At 39.9% G+C, this 15,775-nt stretch overlaps 1 protein-coding gene across 2 annotated transcripts; it reads left to right on the top strand.

The window, feature by feature from the left end:
- The first annotated feature begins 3,572 nt into the window (after positions 1 to 3,572).
- Positions 3,573 to 15,089, top strand: LOC137260053 (uncharacterized). Of its 2 annotated transcripts, none has more exons than XM_067797742.1 (4): positions 3,573 to 3,663; positions 8,468 to 9,340; positions 10,145 to 10,169; positions 14,920 to 15,089. In XM_067797742.1, the coding sequence occupies exons 1-4, from the start codon at positions 3,615 to 3,617 to the stop codon at positions 14,930 to 14,932; spliced, it is 960 nt and encodes a 319-aa protein (XP_067653843.1). In that variant the 5' UTR covers positions 3,573 to 3,614; the 3' UTR covers positions 14,933 to 15,089. The 2 variants fall into 2 exon arrangements, with proteins under 2 accessions (XP_067653843.1, XP_067653844.1); XM_067797743.1 differs by lacking the exon at positions 10,145 to 10,169 and adding an exon at positions 11,057 to 11,161 and having other exon boundaries at positions 14,920 to 15,082.
- The last annotated feature ends 686 nt before the right edge of the window (positions 15,090 to 15,775 follow it).

Below are 15,775 nucleotides of genomic sequence, written 5' to 3'. Positions count from 1 at the left end.
TAGGAACGCAACCATATCAAGAATCTAGAAAAGCAGAGGGCGACTTTGAAACAAACGTGTAGTCAAAAAGTTGAGATGCGTACGTAAAATGTTTAAACATATTTCTACCCAGGGATTGCCTTTTGTTTAAATGAGGCACAAATTCAGATTTTCTATTCATGTCTAGTGTAAACGATGCTGCTGGACTAAGGGTAAAGGAAAATGAGTGAGAGAGTGAGTTTAGTTTTACGCCGCACTCAGCAATATTCCAGCTATGTGGTGGTGGTCTGTAAATAATCGAGTCTGGACCAGACAATCGAGAGATCAACAACATGAGCATCGATATGCACAGTTGGGAACCGAGCTTGACCACCTGATCCCGCCAGACGACAAGCATGGGTCACTGATGACCAATGCTAATATGGATCTAAAATGAATACGTATGATGAACATTTGAAAGACGGTATCTATCTGCCAGAAGCAAATAGTTTACGTTGGTCCATGGATTCTTGTAACGTGGTTGTTATATCCTTGTACATTGGATTATTATGTCACAGCTCAGGCATTCCCGACTAGGAATGAACATTGTCCATCTCAACTATCTCATCCGATATGTGTTACGGCAGTCAGTTCACTCATATTATCTTAACATCACGTACAGTGTCTCACACAAGCATTGGGCCCGTGGACTGAGCCGATTCGTTTCCCTTGATAATAACTTGGGTCCTTGCCTGCACCGCTTCCAAGTATTAATAAATAACCAAGCCATGATGTGCAAGACTAACAGTTTCATCAGGAAAATTATACCAGTTCTGCAGGAAATTGATACCAGTTGTTATACATTATAAAATAAGTAAAGTCAAAATTGTTATGTGAAGGAAGCATCATAACTCCAGGCACAGATATTCGAAACGTACGTTAGCAGATAGAATTATTGTCTAAAGTTAAGCAAAGATACACAAATGGTACAAAACAGCTTGTGCTCAAAGGGATAATCTGACAGATATTAAGAGATCACCAAATAATGCAATAAACACTGCAAAGTATGCTGTTATCTTCGATGTAAATGGAATACGTATACTTACGGCACTCTTGTGATATCATTGGGCTACGATAGTTTCTAAAACGGTCTGTGATCTCTTAGCAAGAAGTATACGATTATAAGATATACTAACGACAATGACGATTTCTTAAATCAAGTTTCGAAAATAGGCGCCCGTAAATGAAATTGTTGGGCTCATATCGTTCCGAGTCTCTTGGCCCAATTTTTCGGGACGGTAGGTATACGTAGCAAAGGGATTAAAGCGTCGGTTCCACATGCCGAGGACATGCATTCTGTTTGCAGCATGTGCGAAGGTGCCAGTCGCGGTCCTATTGCTGCAATATTGGTAAAAGGGGGTATAATACTATACTCACCCATAACTCACTCAACCCCACTGGCTTATCAACGCCGGTCTTGAAGATTCGTTGGATGAGGGACAGTTCTGTTAAGTTGTCAACTTATTGATAACTGAAATGGAATAATGATCTCGTCGTCCAGCTTAAACCGCCATAACGACCAAATATAGAGCATGAACGTGTTTGGTGTACGGTGTCATATGTAAAAGACGATGACGACGACGACGACGATGATGTTGATGCTAATGTTGATGATGATGATGATGTACAATATTATGAACCGCACCTCTCTATCCATGTTACGTCTACTGAAACACCGATACATGGTTCCGCAAAGACTCTCCTGCTATAATTAGAGATCTTGTCCTGTCACAGTGGCAATGATATAATACACATTTTACGCATTTTTCACATAATTACCTGAAGGAATAATGTAATATACTTGTCCATCGACAATAGCCCACCATAATGCCTAAAATAGAGCATGCATATGCTTGGTGTACGGTGGTATATGTAATAGCTGCTGCTGCCGATAATGACGGTGATGATGGCGATGACGGCGATGGCGATGACGATGACAATGATGGTTGTTATAATATTTGTGCGACTTTGAGGCTATCTTGGAGTGTCTCTGTCGAAATGACACATGCGTCTGAGTCGGTGACGTTGCCAGTTTGACAAATGAGACTAAAATACCTTTCTGTCAGTTCTCCAAAAGTTTAAAATAGGTGTTGAGCTTTACGTGTTTTTAGACTTGAGGACTTTACTCGACGCCCGACATTCCTCGATGAAGTGGCGACGTTTACATCGTGTTTGGTATAGAATGTTTGTTGCTCAGTGCATCTCTCAGCCATATTTCAATCTGTAAATAACCGAATCTGGACCAGACAATCCAGTGGCTAACAGCATGAGCATCGATCTACGTATCTGGGGTACGATGACGTGTGTCATCCAAGTCAGCAAACTTGACTACCCGAAATAAGATAAACTGAGCTGTTATTACGTGCTGGACATCTTTCCTGTGTGCGTTTGCAAACTTTGTATCACGTTAGCATTTTCAGGAACACTTCAAGAGTTGTGTTGTGTATTTAACGACACATTTAGAAATACTCCAGGTATATGTCGACGGTCTGTGAATAATCATGGGCCTTCAGTAACCCATGTTTTCCATAAAAGGGGAAAATGCGTGTGGTAGAGGCGACTAAAGGTAACGGGTGGTCAGGTTCGCTTACTTGGTTGACACATGTCAACGGTTCCCAGTTGTGCTGATCGATGCTCCCGCTTTTGATCACTGGATTGTCTGGTCTAGACTCGATTATTTACAGACTGCCACCATATGGCTTGAATACTGCTGACCGCGGCGTAAAACTAAACTCACCCACTCACTGTAAATCATCGTCTGAAGCAAACAATCCAGTGATCATCATCATCATCAACATCGATATACTGTCAACGAGCCTGACCAGTTGATCTCGTAATTATGACAAAATCCAGTTAAATCCTTTGTTTTCTTAAAAACTTCAGTGGAACAAATGATATGTTTCAGATATCACTTTTTAGAATACAAACACTTTCGTCCGGAAATTCAGCCAGGTGTCTCCAAGTGGGCGCTTAATCGCCACCGCACAAAGTTCGCGATGTGACGTAATCGGACTTTCAAAAATATAATCTTACAACTAGTTAGTGTTTCTCAGATTTGTCGTACCTCAACGGTTCAGATTGTTCTAACACAGAAGAGGCTAAATCTCTAGTTCCAATGTTCTCATGTAATAAGAATGTACTGCATGAAGCTGTCACGCGGAAAATTCGTCTTGCCTTTTGATTTAATTGTACCCTGATTTTGTTAAATGTTTATTAAATTCAATTACAACAATGTTGGATAGGCAAGAAATGTTATTACTGTTATATGTTACATTGATGCCGCTCTGTATGACAGATCATTGACAATTCGTTGATATTTTTTGTTGTCCAGTCATTTATACTTGTCCCCAGTCACAACAAATCTGAGCAAGTATCGTGATTTGCAATGACAACTATATATATATCAGACTAGCAAGAGTCATCTGTTGTCCAGGAAGACACTACCACACAAAAACAGTCTCATTCCAAACATTACTGACAATGGACACATGACAACTACGCCTGGTGTGATTGACAATGCCTACAGGCATTCTCAACAACACACAGTGTTGCATTCCAACATTAGCTGTTGTCGGCGTGTAAAGCCGATACAGGAGATGGCTGCCTGCAGGATCGCTTTGCTAATTGGATTTGCATGGGCCATCGGTAAGTGTTTTCGAAAACGTGCACGTTAAACAATATTTCCGATAAGATGTTGGCGTCAGAGTTGCCTGACAAAAATCACCTCGATAATTCAAATGTCAGCGATGTACGACTCGCGATTCCTAGTTTGCTTTGCTACCAAATTCCTTTGAACTTCAGTTGATGTTTTGTAAAATGTACATTGTATCATGTAGGTTCCTAATTTGAGAAAAAAATACAACCCAACTGACAAAAGTATATAGAACATGTAAATATCATCGGTATGCGATGTACCGTTTACACTTTAGGATCGTTGGTAGTTTCGTTTCTTTGTCTCCCTCTCACACACACACATACACACACACACGCACACACATATATATATTACTTATATTTGTTTACTTGAAGACTAAACGATTTGATAAATTATTCTAGATCAATATATGTAAATATTTAATGAATTGAAAGTGCAAGTTAAATGATCACACCATACTCACATACAATACACATATAAACTGTATTTTCCTGGATCAAGTTCTTGTATATTTTGTTTGTATGATATGTGTATTTGGAAGATAAAAATAAAGCAAACGTTTGCATGTTTACAAAATCCGATTCTTTAGGAATAATGGTATGTTTAGACCATGTGCGATATACGTTCATATTTATAACTACGCATGTTTGCATCAAACCAAGCACGTCATTGAAATGTACATAACTCTTTGGATATCACATTGTATTAAATATTGTTGGTTCCCAATAAACCCCGCTCTACCACCCTAAAAGAAAAAAAGAAGGAAAAAACAGAAACAATTCTACGCATTAATTCAGCGTTTCCTTGGTTTTACTGTCCTTAAGTGACAGGTGTTTATAATTCATTTTTCATGCTCTAGCATCATATATCGTGGCATTAGTGCACAACCGAAAAGATAGCATCACATATCAAGGCACTGCTGCACAACCAAAAAGATAGCATCATATATCACGGCATCGATACAAAGCCAAGAAGATAGCATCATATATCATGGCACTGGTGCACAACCAAGAAGATAGCATCATATATCATGGCACTGGTGCACAACAAAAAAGATAGCGTCATATATCATGCTCTTGGTGCACAACCAACAATATAGCATCATATATCATGGCACTGGTGCACAACCAAAAAGATAGCATCATATATCACGGCATTGGTGCACAGCCAAGAAGATAGCATCATATAGCATGCTCTTTGTACACAACCAAGAACGTAGCAGCATACAGTATGGTTTTATTGTCCAGTTAAGAAGGTAGTACTACATATCATGCTTTTTTTACTGTATACAGTGGAAGCTGTCTAATCCGACACTCATTGTGACTGATGAAATAATCCTCTTTAAACAATGAAAAAAAACCTGAAACAAAATAAACCAAAAACAAACCAACCATCGCATATCACATTTGCTGCTTATAAACAAGAATATAGCATTATACATCAATCCAGTTGTATGAACAAGACGGTAACGTTACATGTCAAATTTGCACTGTATAAACAGAAACGTACAACTGCATAAAAAAATGTTTTGTGATATGGGAAGCGGGCACTCGTTACTATTCTTTTACATATTTGGATCTGTCTTATCGAAAGGCATGATATTACAATGATATTACGAATGTATGTATCAAAATCTATTCTACTACTGTCAAAACCGGCACAAGATTATATACACGTGAAAAAAAATATTGCAACACCTGTGATTTTGAAGACCCATAAAACATATTGTATTCATGCCATAGTAACATTTATTGCATGATTAGTTTGCCTTCAGGGTTTACACACAATGGTTTTAGTTCAAAAGGGCGCCTCAAGCCCAAAACCACTTTTCCTTACTTAACAATGGTATTTATATCTACACCGAAAAGTCACATCTTATTAAAATAAAGACGTTGTCATCCATACAGCACCATACGGTTGTTATTATAACTGTTGTTGCAGCTCAATAACTTGTAAAATCAATTCAATTATTTGTTGATAAGCAAATGTGGACTTCCCCAACTACCCGGCGATGGCAATTTAAGGGTATGACGATTTATGCTTAAGGACATTCACCAACACCCATGGAGGAGGATACAACTCTTCTGAAAATCACATGCCGTCATGTCAAATGGATTATGGAGTGGCTACAACATGATCCAACAAAACGCCTGATTCATGGCCGAGTTCGTGTTGGTTCCCCAGAAACATTGCATACCCACATGGGCATATCATGAAGCAATTACCTGCAGCGTTGAGACTTACATCGCGGAAACATCCTTACTCAGAATCACTCGACTTCAATGATCATATCAAGAAAGGCTTTCTACGCTGTCGTTCGTACAGTTGGTACGTAGTAAGACACCTGGTATCGATGGTACAAACACTCCCCACGATTTCGAAACATCTTCTCCCTTAAGCTATCTCACAACCACTGTTGATAGTAGGAACATCAAACCATAACGCACCAGTAGTAGCTGACCGCTGTAGTGCAACACCTAGACAAGAGGGACTTTGTCCTCTGCAGATCACCAGCAGTCGCAGACTTGTCAGTCCTTTGTTGTTACTCCCGGAACACAATACGGGACTACCATGCCCTCAAGCTTAACGTCAGTGGAATGTGATGTGATGGGTCTACTTATCGGCCCAAAGTAGATTTCATTTTTTCACGTCTGATTGCCGAGTTCAAGTCTGGCCTCGGAAGAAAACGGCATATGCACAGTGTAGTAATTTGGACCAAAATTGTTGGGGTTCACTGATGATGAAGGGGACCCTCTTATAACTGACCCTCACAGTTACGTACATTTCCAGTTGTTGTACCACTGTCGACGACTATCCCCTGAATACAAGGTCTTCAAGGACGAGAATGTTTTGCATCATCATGAGAAGCGGTGGCAACTTACATATCATTCACATAGAGCATATTTAGGACATCATGGGTCACAGAATACACCAGAGACAGGGCAAATAATGAGGAGTCCATGGATGGCAATACAGTTATGTTAAACGAGACATTATCTCTGAACTCATCGTTTGACACTGCCAGACTACTGAAACTGCACCGTCATAACACCACAGCTATGAGAATTTCAATAGATCCTATGAGGTTATTGCAGTTTTCCATTTTTTCGGATTTCGATTCGCCGATTAATTACGTCTTGATGTTCCATTTATCCATATAGTAGGTTACACTGAAGTCTGGATAAGATTTTGGTAATGGTTAAGGGTCATCATTATCATATTCTATATTGGCACGACAACATGTGGGATGTTGCGATACTTTTGTCCATGAGTATATACCGACACTGATAGCGTTTTTTAGGCATGTGGATGAGCCACGTCTTTAATTCAGACAACATGTATTTACTCGTATCTGTTCCAGCCCCATCTTAGTGCCAGTCACAGCTGAGCGCATCTTCGCAGTTTTACGGAATAGTGCCAGCTTCAGTAATGACATGTGATGTCTAACTCTATCTGACATCGGTTGATAGACACTTTCATCAATGCTCCTACATGCGGCGACATCGTAATCTCTTAAGCCCTCTACTTGCAGACATATTGCCTATCGTCACCATTGACAGTACACTGTCGAGGGATAGTAGAGAGGGAAGAGTTGCCCTCCGTTGGCAACATATTTGACTTTGATGTATGCGTAGGTTCATAAAACAATCATTATAGATCAGTTTCTTCTGTCATATTTAAAAGTGATTCGAGGCCAACCGTGCCATTCAGCGAGAGATATGACAGAGTCGGTTACAAAAGACACCACGTTTAAGGCCTAAACAGAAAGTACGTCTCTAAACTCGTTTTTCCATGTGTTCTGCTCAACAAACTAAATGAAAACTATCTAGATTGCTGAAGATCACTCAGCACTGAAAATAAACCCCATTGTATGCAATGTAGGGACAAAGAAAGTATTCCTCATCGCTCGGCTTGTCATGTGGAAAAAAAACATGCTATGTTCGCCAATCAATATGAAAAATAACTTGACTCAGGACCAGCGCTTAAAATTAAACCCCATTGTATTTGTTTAGGTATTTATTTGTTTTGTGTATACACGAACCTAGCAATGCATATCGAATTTGCAACCAGTTTAGATGTCGTATGACATGAGAAGTAGAATATTACGTATTTATATAATTTTGGAATATCAGAAACAGCCCGATTAGTTTCTTCGACATCCAGGCCTGAACAAATCGACAAGTTTTATGTCAAAGAAAACCGAGATTTTGACTTCTTTTTCACACAAAGATTAACAACTAAACACTTCCGGCAAGATGTTTCGAGAATGAGTGATCTACAATCTACTTCAGCTGCCATCTACCCGATTCCCAACGACGAAGAGGTGAAAATGGCCTACTTCTTTGAGAGCTGGTATGAAAGACCACGTATCACAAAGAAGGCCAGACTATATTGTCTATTTAACCACATGGTTTTATCTACTTTAAACTAGCTAGATGTTGGAAAAATGAGCATGGTATAGTATAAATAAAATAAAAAACAACAACAAAATATACTGAAAGAGTTTGTGCATGCCTCAAAACACGATACGTAACAAGTAGCAGTGTTACTGTTAAAACGTTTCCTGTATATCAATCAGTCAATCAGTTCTTGAGGTTATAGGTAACTTCAAACGACCCACATATTAGTAACCAAAACACCACGTGATTTACTTAATACTGCATTCCCAACAGCTTATTATTGTTAAAACACTACGTTATGAACTTCTACTGAAACAATGTAATGATTTTCAACTGTTCAGTAATAAGTTCTTCTGCCGAATGTCAATTCAGTGTATTATTTAACTGTTTACAGCGCTGCAAGTCGATGGTCAGGCAGTCCATTATTCTGAAAGGAAAGCGTCGAGGCAGCCAGTCCCTTACAACTCGGTTTTTCATGCTGAGACAGGATCCAGCCACGGTTCTCCCAGCCATGAACCTACGGTCATCACCCTTCCTCCATCAGATCCAACGCCAACGAGACAGCCTGTGCCATACGGCTCTTCACGAACAGATTCAAATGCCTTCCCTGATGAGAAGCCGCATCGTCAACCGGTGCCAAGAACTGACACAAAGCTGAAACAACCACAAAGAGGGACCTATCATCAGGGAAATCATACATACGCCACAAGCGTGGGATATGAGGCACGATTCAACGAAGGGAGACCATCACGGCAACCCGTGCCCTCACCTGAAAGCATAAACAACACACCAGACACAAAAACACGATTTGTACACGCCCACAACCAAATCTTCAAAACACCTCAATCGCCATCAGCACCATTATGGAAGAAAGCCCAAGAGACGCCATGGCAACCAGGAATTGGGGGCTATCAACCATACTATTTCAACTTCAATTCCAAGCCAAATACCCATCTCAACTGGAATCCAGTAATGGACTTTGCTCATCACTACCAAGTGAAACATCAGAGGTACAACCCTCGCTACGGAAATGGAAACCCATTGAGCAATTGGGTTCTCTCTGGAAGACGGGCCAGTACCAGCTACAACATGTATGGACAGATGGTTCCAACAGACAGCTACAAGGGAAATACCTACGAAGGACATCTAAATCCATTCGGCATTGTTGACCACAACGGTCCTTGTCGAAGGCTATGCACGATGTATTGCTCCTTGGGTTACGACGTGAATGTCAAGGGGTGCCCTACATGCAGCTGTCAGCGCCCAGGTACGTTGACTAAATGATAGTTTCAGAAAAGTGAAAACTGATATTCAATAGAATCGGATAATACTAGAATTGGGAATTAAATTTGGAATCCGGTTAGGGCTGGCCCGCAGCCTCTGGGCAACATTCCTTTACAAGTGACAGATAAAAGGAATGTACCCCCGTTTTGTCATGTGAAAAAAAAAACATGATATGTACGCCAAACTGTATATATATATATTGGACTGAAGATCTGTCAGCACTAAAACCAGAACCCTATTTTTGCCTATTTTTTTAACTTTTATAATGTTTCCAATATCAGAAGCCTATCCAATTTGTTTCCCAGACGTCAAGTCCTGAAGAAGTCAACACGTTTGCTTTTACTGGGCGACTTTTCAAGTATACCATTGATTTTATGTACTTTTTCTTACAAACGTTAACAGCTACACACGGACATATAATCTGAACAGGTTTTCTGCCATTATAACAGAAGAAAATAAATACCTAATATATGGCATAAAGGTCACTTCTACAGACACCGTCGGTGATGACAGTGTATTGTGAAAAGGATACTCTGTAATCAAATTGTGACTTTATGAGCATAGGATGACGCACTGTGGTGTCATCTGGGTTCATCCGACTTGTCAGCAATCACTAAAATGTATGTGTGAAGTCGAAACACTATCAATGCATACTTATATTCTATTTAATCTGTTTGAGGGGCATTTAGTATGTGAATAACTTCTGTACGCCACTGGATATTAGCGCCAATAAAGTAAAGTCGATACGTCGTGAAATGCTGACTCATAGTAATAGTATTGTTCGTAGGTTTCGGACATCAGAGGTATTTTGGGTAAGTAAAATTCGTCTGCAAATCGTGTGCTTTGCAACAATATGCCGTGTTCTTTCCCTAAAACTTCTGCCATACTAATCAAAATAGCCTAAACAATTCAACTGTTGACTCATCCTTACCAATCTACGGTGTTCAGATGCGATGATGAAAAATCTTTGCTATTGTAAAAATATTTTCATATTTGCATTATTCCGCTTAGCGTGATTCCCAAGTCAACTTTCACGGATCAGTATCCGATAGTACGATATCAGATGTATGTCAAGATTTTTTAACACTGTTATTTGAAACAGAATGACTATAGATTGCTTTGTGACTGAAGTGGTTCAATCAAATGGGCTTACATGGTGGTCTTCAATGGCTGTTTTTGTATGTTTAACAAAGTGTTTTGTCTCATACGTGTCTGTACAGCCATGTGTGTTCAAGTGAATACAGCACTACTCACAAGTAATTACCTCTTTAATGCAGAACAGCTTCACAAAAACACTTTTCCGTTTCTTAAGTATTATATGGTACTTTTGCAGAATGTTGCAGAATTACCTCAACCAATTTCCGTCGCTGTTATATTGTTCACAGGCAGTTCTGTGAAAGTACCACTGACTTTTTTTAATAGAATTACTGTAGCAGTGTCTACCATTACAAAACGCAACAGCGACAAAATATGTCGAAAAACAAATTCCGCGGTAGTTTTTGCAAAACCTTCGCGGTGATTCTACAAACGTAATGCAAAATGCAAACGTTTGGAGGGTACCGAGGAAGCTACGTAGCTATCGCGTATCTTTGCACATCTAGAAATGTGTAACGCAAAATTATACCACGGAAAAAGAGGTAAATACTTTTGAGCAGAAGGGTATATGCAACGTTGATGTGTTTGTATCGTCTTTATTCAGCAACGTCGTTTACCTGTCCTCGTCGCTATTGTAATCAGCATTGCCCCTACGGCTCGGAGAAGGATCTCTTCGGCTGCAGCTTATGCACATGCAAGTCATTTAATGGTACGAGTATCATTCCAGCTATCAACCCATTCTGCTGTAAGGGGCGGTGGGGTAGCCGTGTGGTTAAGGTGTTCGCCCGTCACGGCTAAGACTCGCGTTCCAATTCCTTTCAGAGATACAATGAGTGAAGCCGATTTCTGGCACCCCCGTAGTGATGTTGCTGGAATATTGCTTAAAGCGGTGTAAAACTATAGTCACACATTCACTCGTTGCATCTATACATGGGGAATGAGTGAGTGAATTTGTAGTTACAGCAGCGATATTTCAGCAATGTTGTGCCTAAAGCGATATTATACAATGAGAGTAAAGAATTAATTATTCAGAAAATCCGACGGCCGTAAAATAGCTAGAATATGACAGACATAAATTTGAAGCGAGCTCGTATGTCTAAAAGCGCGTTACTATTAAATACAAAACGACATAAAAACGAGCAACTGACGGTGCATCTGCATTTTAAAGGCCATGGGGACTTGCTGTTTGCCCTAACTGGATTTACGAGATCCCTTTGACAAACCTAGCCAGAGATTAACAGAACACGTAGACCACGATTAAAATCCTTGCATAGAAAGCGACTATCTGTTGTCAAACGGACACAGTCGACGATTTCAACGTATCATGATCACTGGTGTCAGTTTATCCATATTTCCTGCAATGCATACATTCAAGGAAACTCTGCTTAAGTAATGTACTGCACTGTATAGTGACAAATAAGCCTCACTGTTGAACAACCTATCGTCTTGCCTGAGAGACTAAGCATCATATCACGGTTTTATTTTTTGACTCAGGCTCGCTGACACATGTCATGGGTTCCCAATTGCGCAGGTCAATGGTCATGGTGTTGATCACTCGCTTGTCAGGTCCAGAAATGTCGGTTTAGAGAGAGATGTTAGAAACCCAATCCAAAATTAAGCCACACACAGACAAAATTAAACAAACACATTAAATTGTGTGATTTTGTAGGGTTATATATAGAGTTAACCCATTCCATGTTCTCAGGAGCGGTGTAGTGATTGACTTGTTCATTAACTGAGTTCTTACTATATCATATTAAGATGTTGGTGGCACTGTCGGTACTCGTGCTAAATTGGGATGGTCTCAAAGTTACAGTCAATGCCAGTGAATCATAACAAGCCCTTAACATGTAATTTCGCCAGTCTGTGAATCCTTTGAACAAGTAATTGTGTAAAGAAATGTGTAAAATGGGTATTATTATATCCCTTGTTGTGAAAGGACAAGAGCTGTAAATCATCATCATCATCATCGCAACGAGGTCAACAGTAAAACATGTGTTAAAAAATATGTATTTGCGTCACACTGAGAATATAGATATTTGTATCACAATCCATATGACTTTGTGTTCGTAGAGACGTTTTGGTTTGATCTAAGTATAAACAGTTTCTAAAGAAAGCTACAGAGTCTTACGAGTCTATTGTTATCAATTGTTCTCATCAACTCAATAAACATATTAACATGAGGATAATTGCGACATTATTCAGGGTGGGTGGTAGGTGGTTTTAGTTTTACGCCGCTTTTAGCAATATCACGGCGGGGGAGACCAGAAAATGGGCTTCACACATTGTACCCATGTGGGAAATCGAACCCGGGTCTTTGGCGTGACGAGCGAACGCTTTAACCACTAGGCTACCCCACCGCCCCATTGTTCAGGGGAAGATCTAACACGATACTCATTGTAAAGAAGACATGCTAACGTCATGTGGAACTTGTCGTCTATTTCAATCACACAGGAAGTACAAAACGCAGTTTTATCGTTTTTGGAGTGTCTATACGAATTAACATTAAAATCAGGTACATTGCAACGAAGGTTTGTCAAACATGTCCGATAAACGTTTGAACTAATGGTTACAAGGTATGATACATGATTACATATGTTTAAAGTTAATCTTGATCTTTTCTTGATTGGAAAACGAAATCTTCACATATTCCAAATATGTTTGATCGATCACTCGTCTCTAAGCAATCCGTAACTGTATAAATAGACGCATGCAAAGCGTGTTAACCTATGTATTCTTCTCCATTATAAATCAGAAGAATGACGAGGTCACGTCATGTCTGTGGTTTATTTCGATCAGTGTATGTTTGGCTGTTTGTGTCTACTATAGGACATGACGCCGCCATTAATCAAATGTTCAACGTGTAGTCATGATAAAGTCATTAGGAGAGACGAGTCAATATGTTTATGCCTTCCAGCTGTATGGCTTTGTGATTTGAGAGGCCAAAGTGCTCATAATCTGTTAGCGTTTGTGCACTTGTGTTGTAATTTTCGTGTTTTGTTTATGTCCTGTGTGTGTGCACATGCGGTGTGCTAGCACATTTGTGAGTGTTTCTTTCCTTCTATTTTCGTCCTTACTGTTTATGTGAATTTTTGTAATGATGTATGCATGTGTGCGTTTTATTTACGTGTTTGTGTGTAGATACGTGAGTGTATGTATGTCTGTGCGTGCATATGTGCTTTTATTTGTGTTATGTGTGTCAATAATTATATATGTGTATGTATGTGTGTGTATGTGTGCGTTCGTGAGTGCGTGTGTTCAACTTAAATCCCATCGTTAGTCCTTCCATAGGGCGGTGGCCCTTAAAAAGCCATGCATCAAACCTATCTACATAGTCACGCGAATCACACACCCTTAGGCCACCATTCATGATCATTAATATAATAGAGCGTAACGCGGGAAGACAGATGAAAGTTTTAATTCACGACTGACTTGGTGAAATCGGCGTGTAAAATATGCCTTCTTCATCATTCCTTCCTTTGGTGCAAGAGGATCAAGACCACTCATCACCAGTTAATGAAGGTTACGTGCAACAAAACAATCATTGCTATAATATTTACATGCATTTGTTGCTTCAAAGAAGAATCGTCAAAATCCATGATCGTCAGAAGAGGCGACAAATCATTGTATCCTAATTTCGTACATTGATGTTCAGGTTGTTGATCACTAGATTGTCTTGTCTAGATGTAGATGAAATAGTGCCGAGTGCGGCGTAAAACTAAACTCACCCTGCCACTATTCAAATAGGAAAGCAAATAGACTCAGGAGCTACGTGTGCACACACATACAAATGTAAGCAGTATTTACTGACTGGAGCTGAACATACACGTACGTACTACGAGACCTCAGTGGTTTCGGCACTTACGCGCAACAACTGTTTTGTGCGTATGAATTAAAAAAAGCAATCTGCTGTTTGGGAATCTCATGTGGGGAAATGCGCTTCAACTGGATGAAGTTCCTTGAAGTGGCGAGTCTTTTAGCCGTGTAGGTTTGCTCTAAGACGGAACCCCCATGTTGGTAGGCTACGGAGGGTAGGCATGGTGTCCACAGACCAAGGCCTAGATTTTCGAAGCTCTCTTACCGCTAAGATAGTCGTAGGTTAATGTTAATGTATGGCACTTACGACTGTCTTAGCGCTAAGAGTGCTTCGAAAGTCTAGGCCAAAGGGTAATTATCACTGGAGATACATTATCTCCCATGCTTGAACGTACATTATTCCAAGACCCCGATCTACTGAATGGAGTGGGCAGTCTGTCCTGGGTAGATTGATGTTCATGATGTCAATCACTGGATAGTCTGGTTCGACCATTTAAAAGCTACTGTCACAAAGCTCGAATTGCTTTGAGAACGCCATTAACAACTCGCTCGTACCAGAAAAACTTTGGATAGCTTAGGTTCCTTGTCCGTAAACCAGAGAACACAGCAACAAGAGGTACATTTTGTAAGATGACTATCTCTGCTTTTCAGGGATGCTGATTGATTACATCCGGAGCCTTCCTTATGACCCAGGAATCCTGCTGTCCGAATAGGCTGCACAACATAATTTCTATTTCTCCCGAGCTTGCATAGCTTTGGTTCACACAAATGTAGACATCCTGCTTGTTTTTGCAAAACTATTAAATTGCTTATTAGTTCTATATGTGTGTCTGTTATATGTGCCGGCAAGGCATAAATATTCTCCTACAGCTCCTACAGCTCCGAATGACGGAGAGTGTAAGTGCATTAGTATCTTTACAACACCTTTAGCAATATTCACGCAAATTAGCAGAGGGAGATTCCAGAAGTGAGTTTTACACATTGTACCCATTTAGGGAATCGAACCCAGGCCTGGAGTGACGAGTGAACCCCTTGACCAGTACGCTCACGACGGCTAGTCTTATCAGTATTTGATAGTGGAACATAAATCCTTAAAAGTGATAAGATATTTATTTATTTATTTATTTATTTATTTATTTATTTATTTATTTATTTATTTATAATAATTTACTTACTTACTTACTTACTTACTTACTTACTTACTTACTTACTTACTTACTTACTTACTTGCTTGCTTGCTTGCTTGCTTGCTTGCTTGCTTGCTTGCTTAGTGAAGATATAGAGTACTTCACATTACGTTTTCGACACTAGATACAACATGGTACCCATCTAAACGACAACTTTACCAGGATGGCCACAGATACTAATTGGCGTTGAATGTTGTGTACGGCAATGCCATGTTGATGTGATAACAAAAAGACATTAGCATCCCCCCCCCCCCCCAACACACACACCCACACACACCCACACACCCACATCCACACACACACACACCTAAGAACAGTCA

The sequence above is a fragment of the Haliotis asinina genome, chromosome 13, assembly GCF_037392515.1.
Source record: "Haliotis asinina isolate JCU_RB_2024 chromosome 13, JCU_Hal_asi_v2, whole genome shotgun sequence".
NCBI lineage: Eukaryota > Metazoa > Mollusca > Gastropoda > Lepetellida > Haliotidae > Haliotis > Haliotis asinina.
This window is presented reverse-complemented; position numbering and strand designations above follow the sequence as displayed.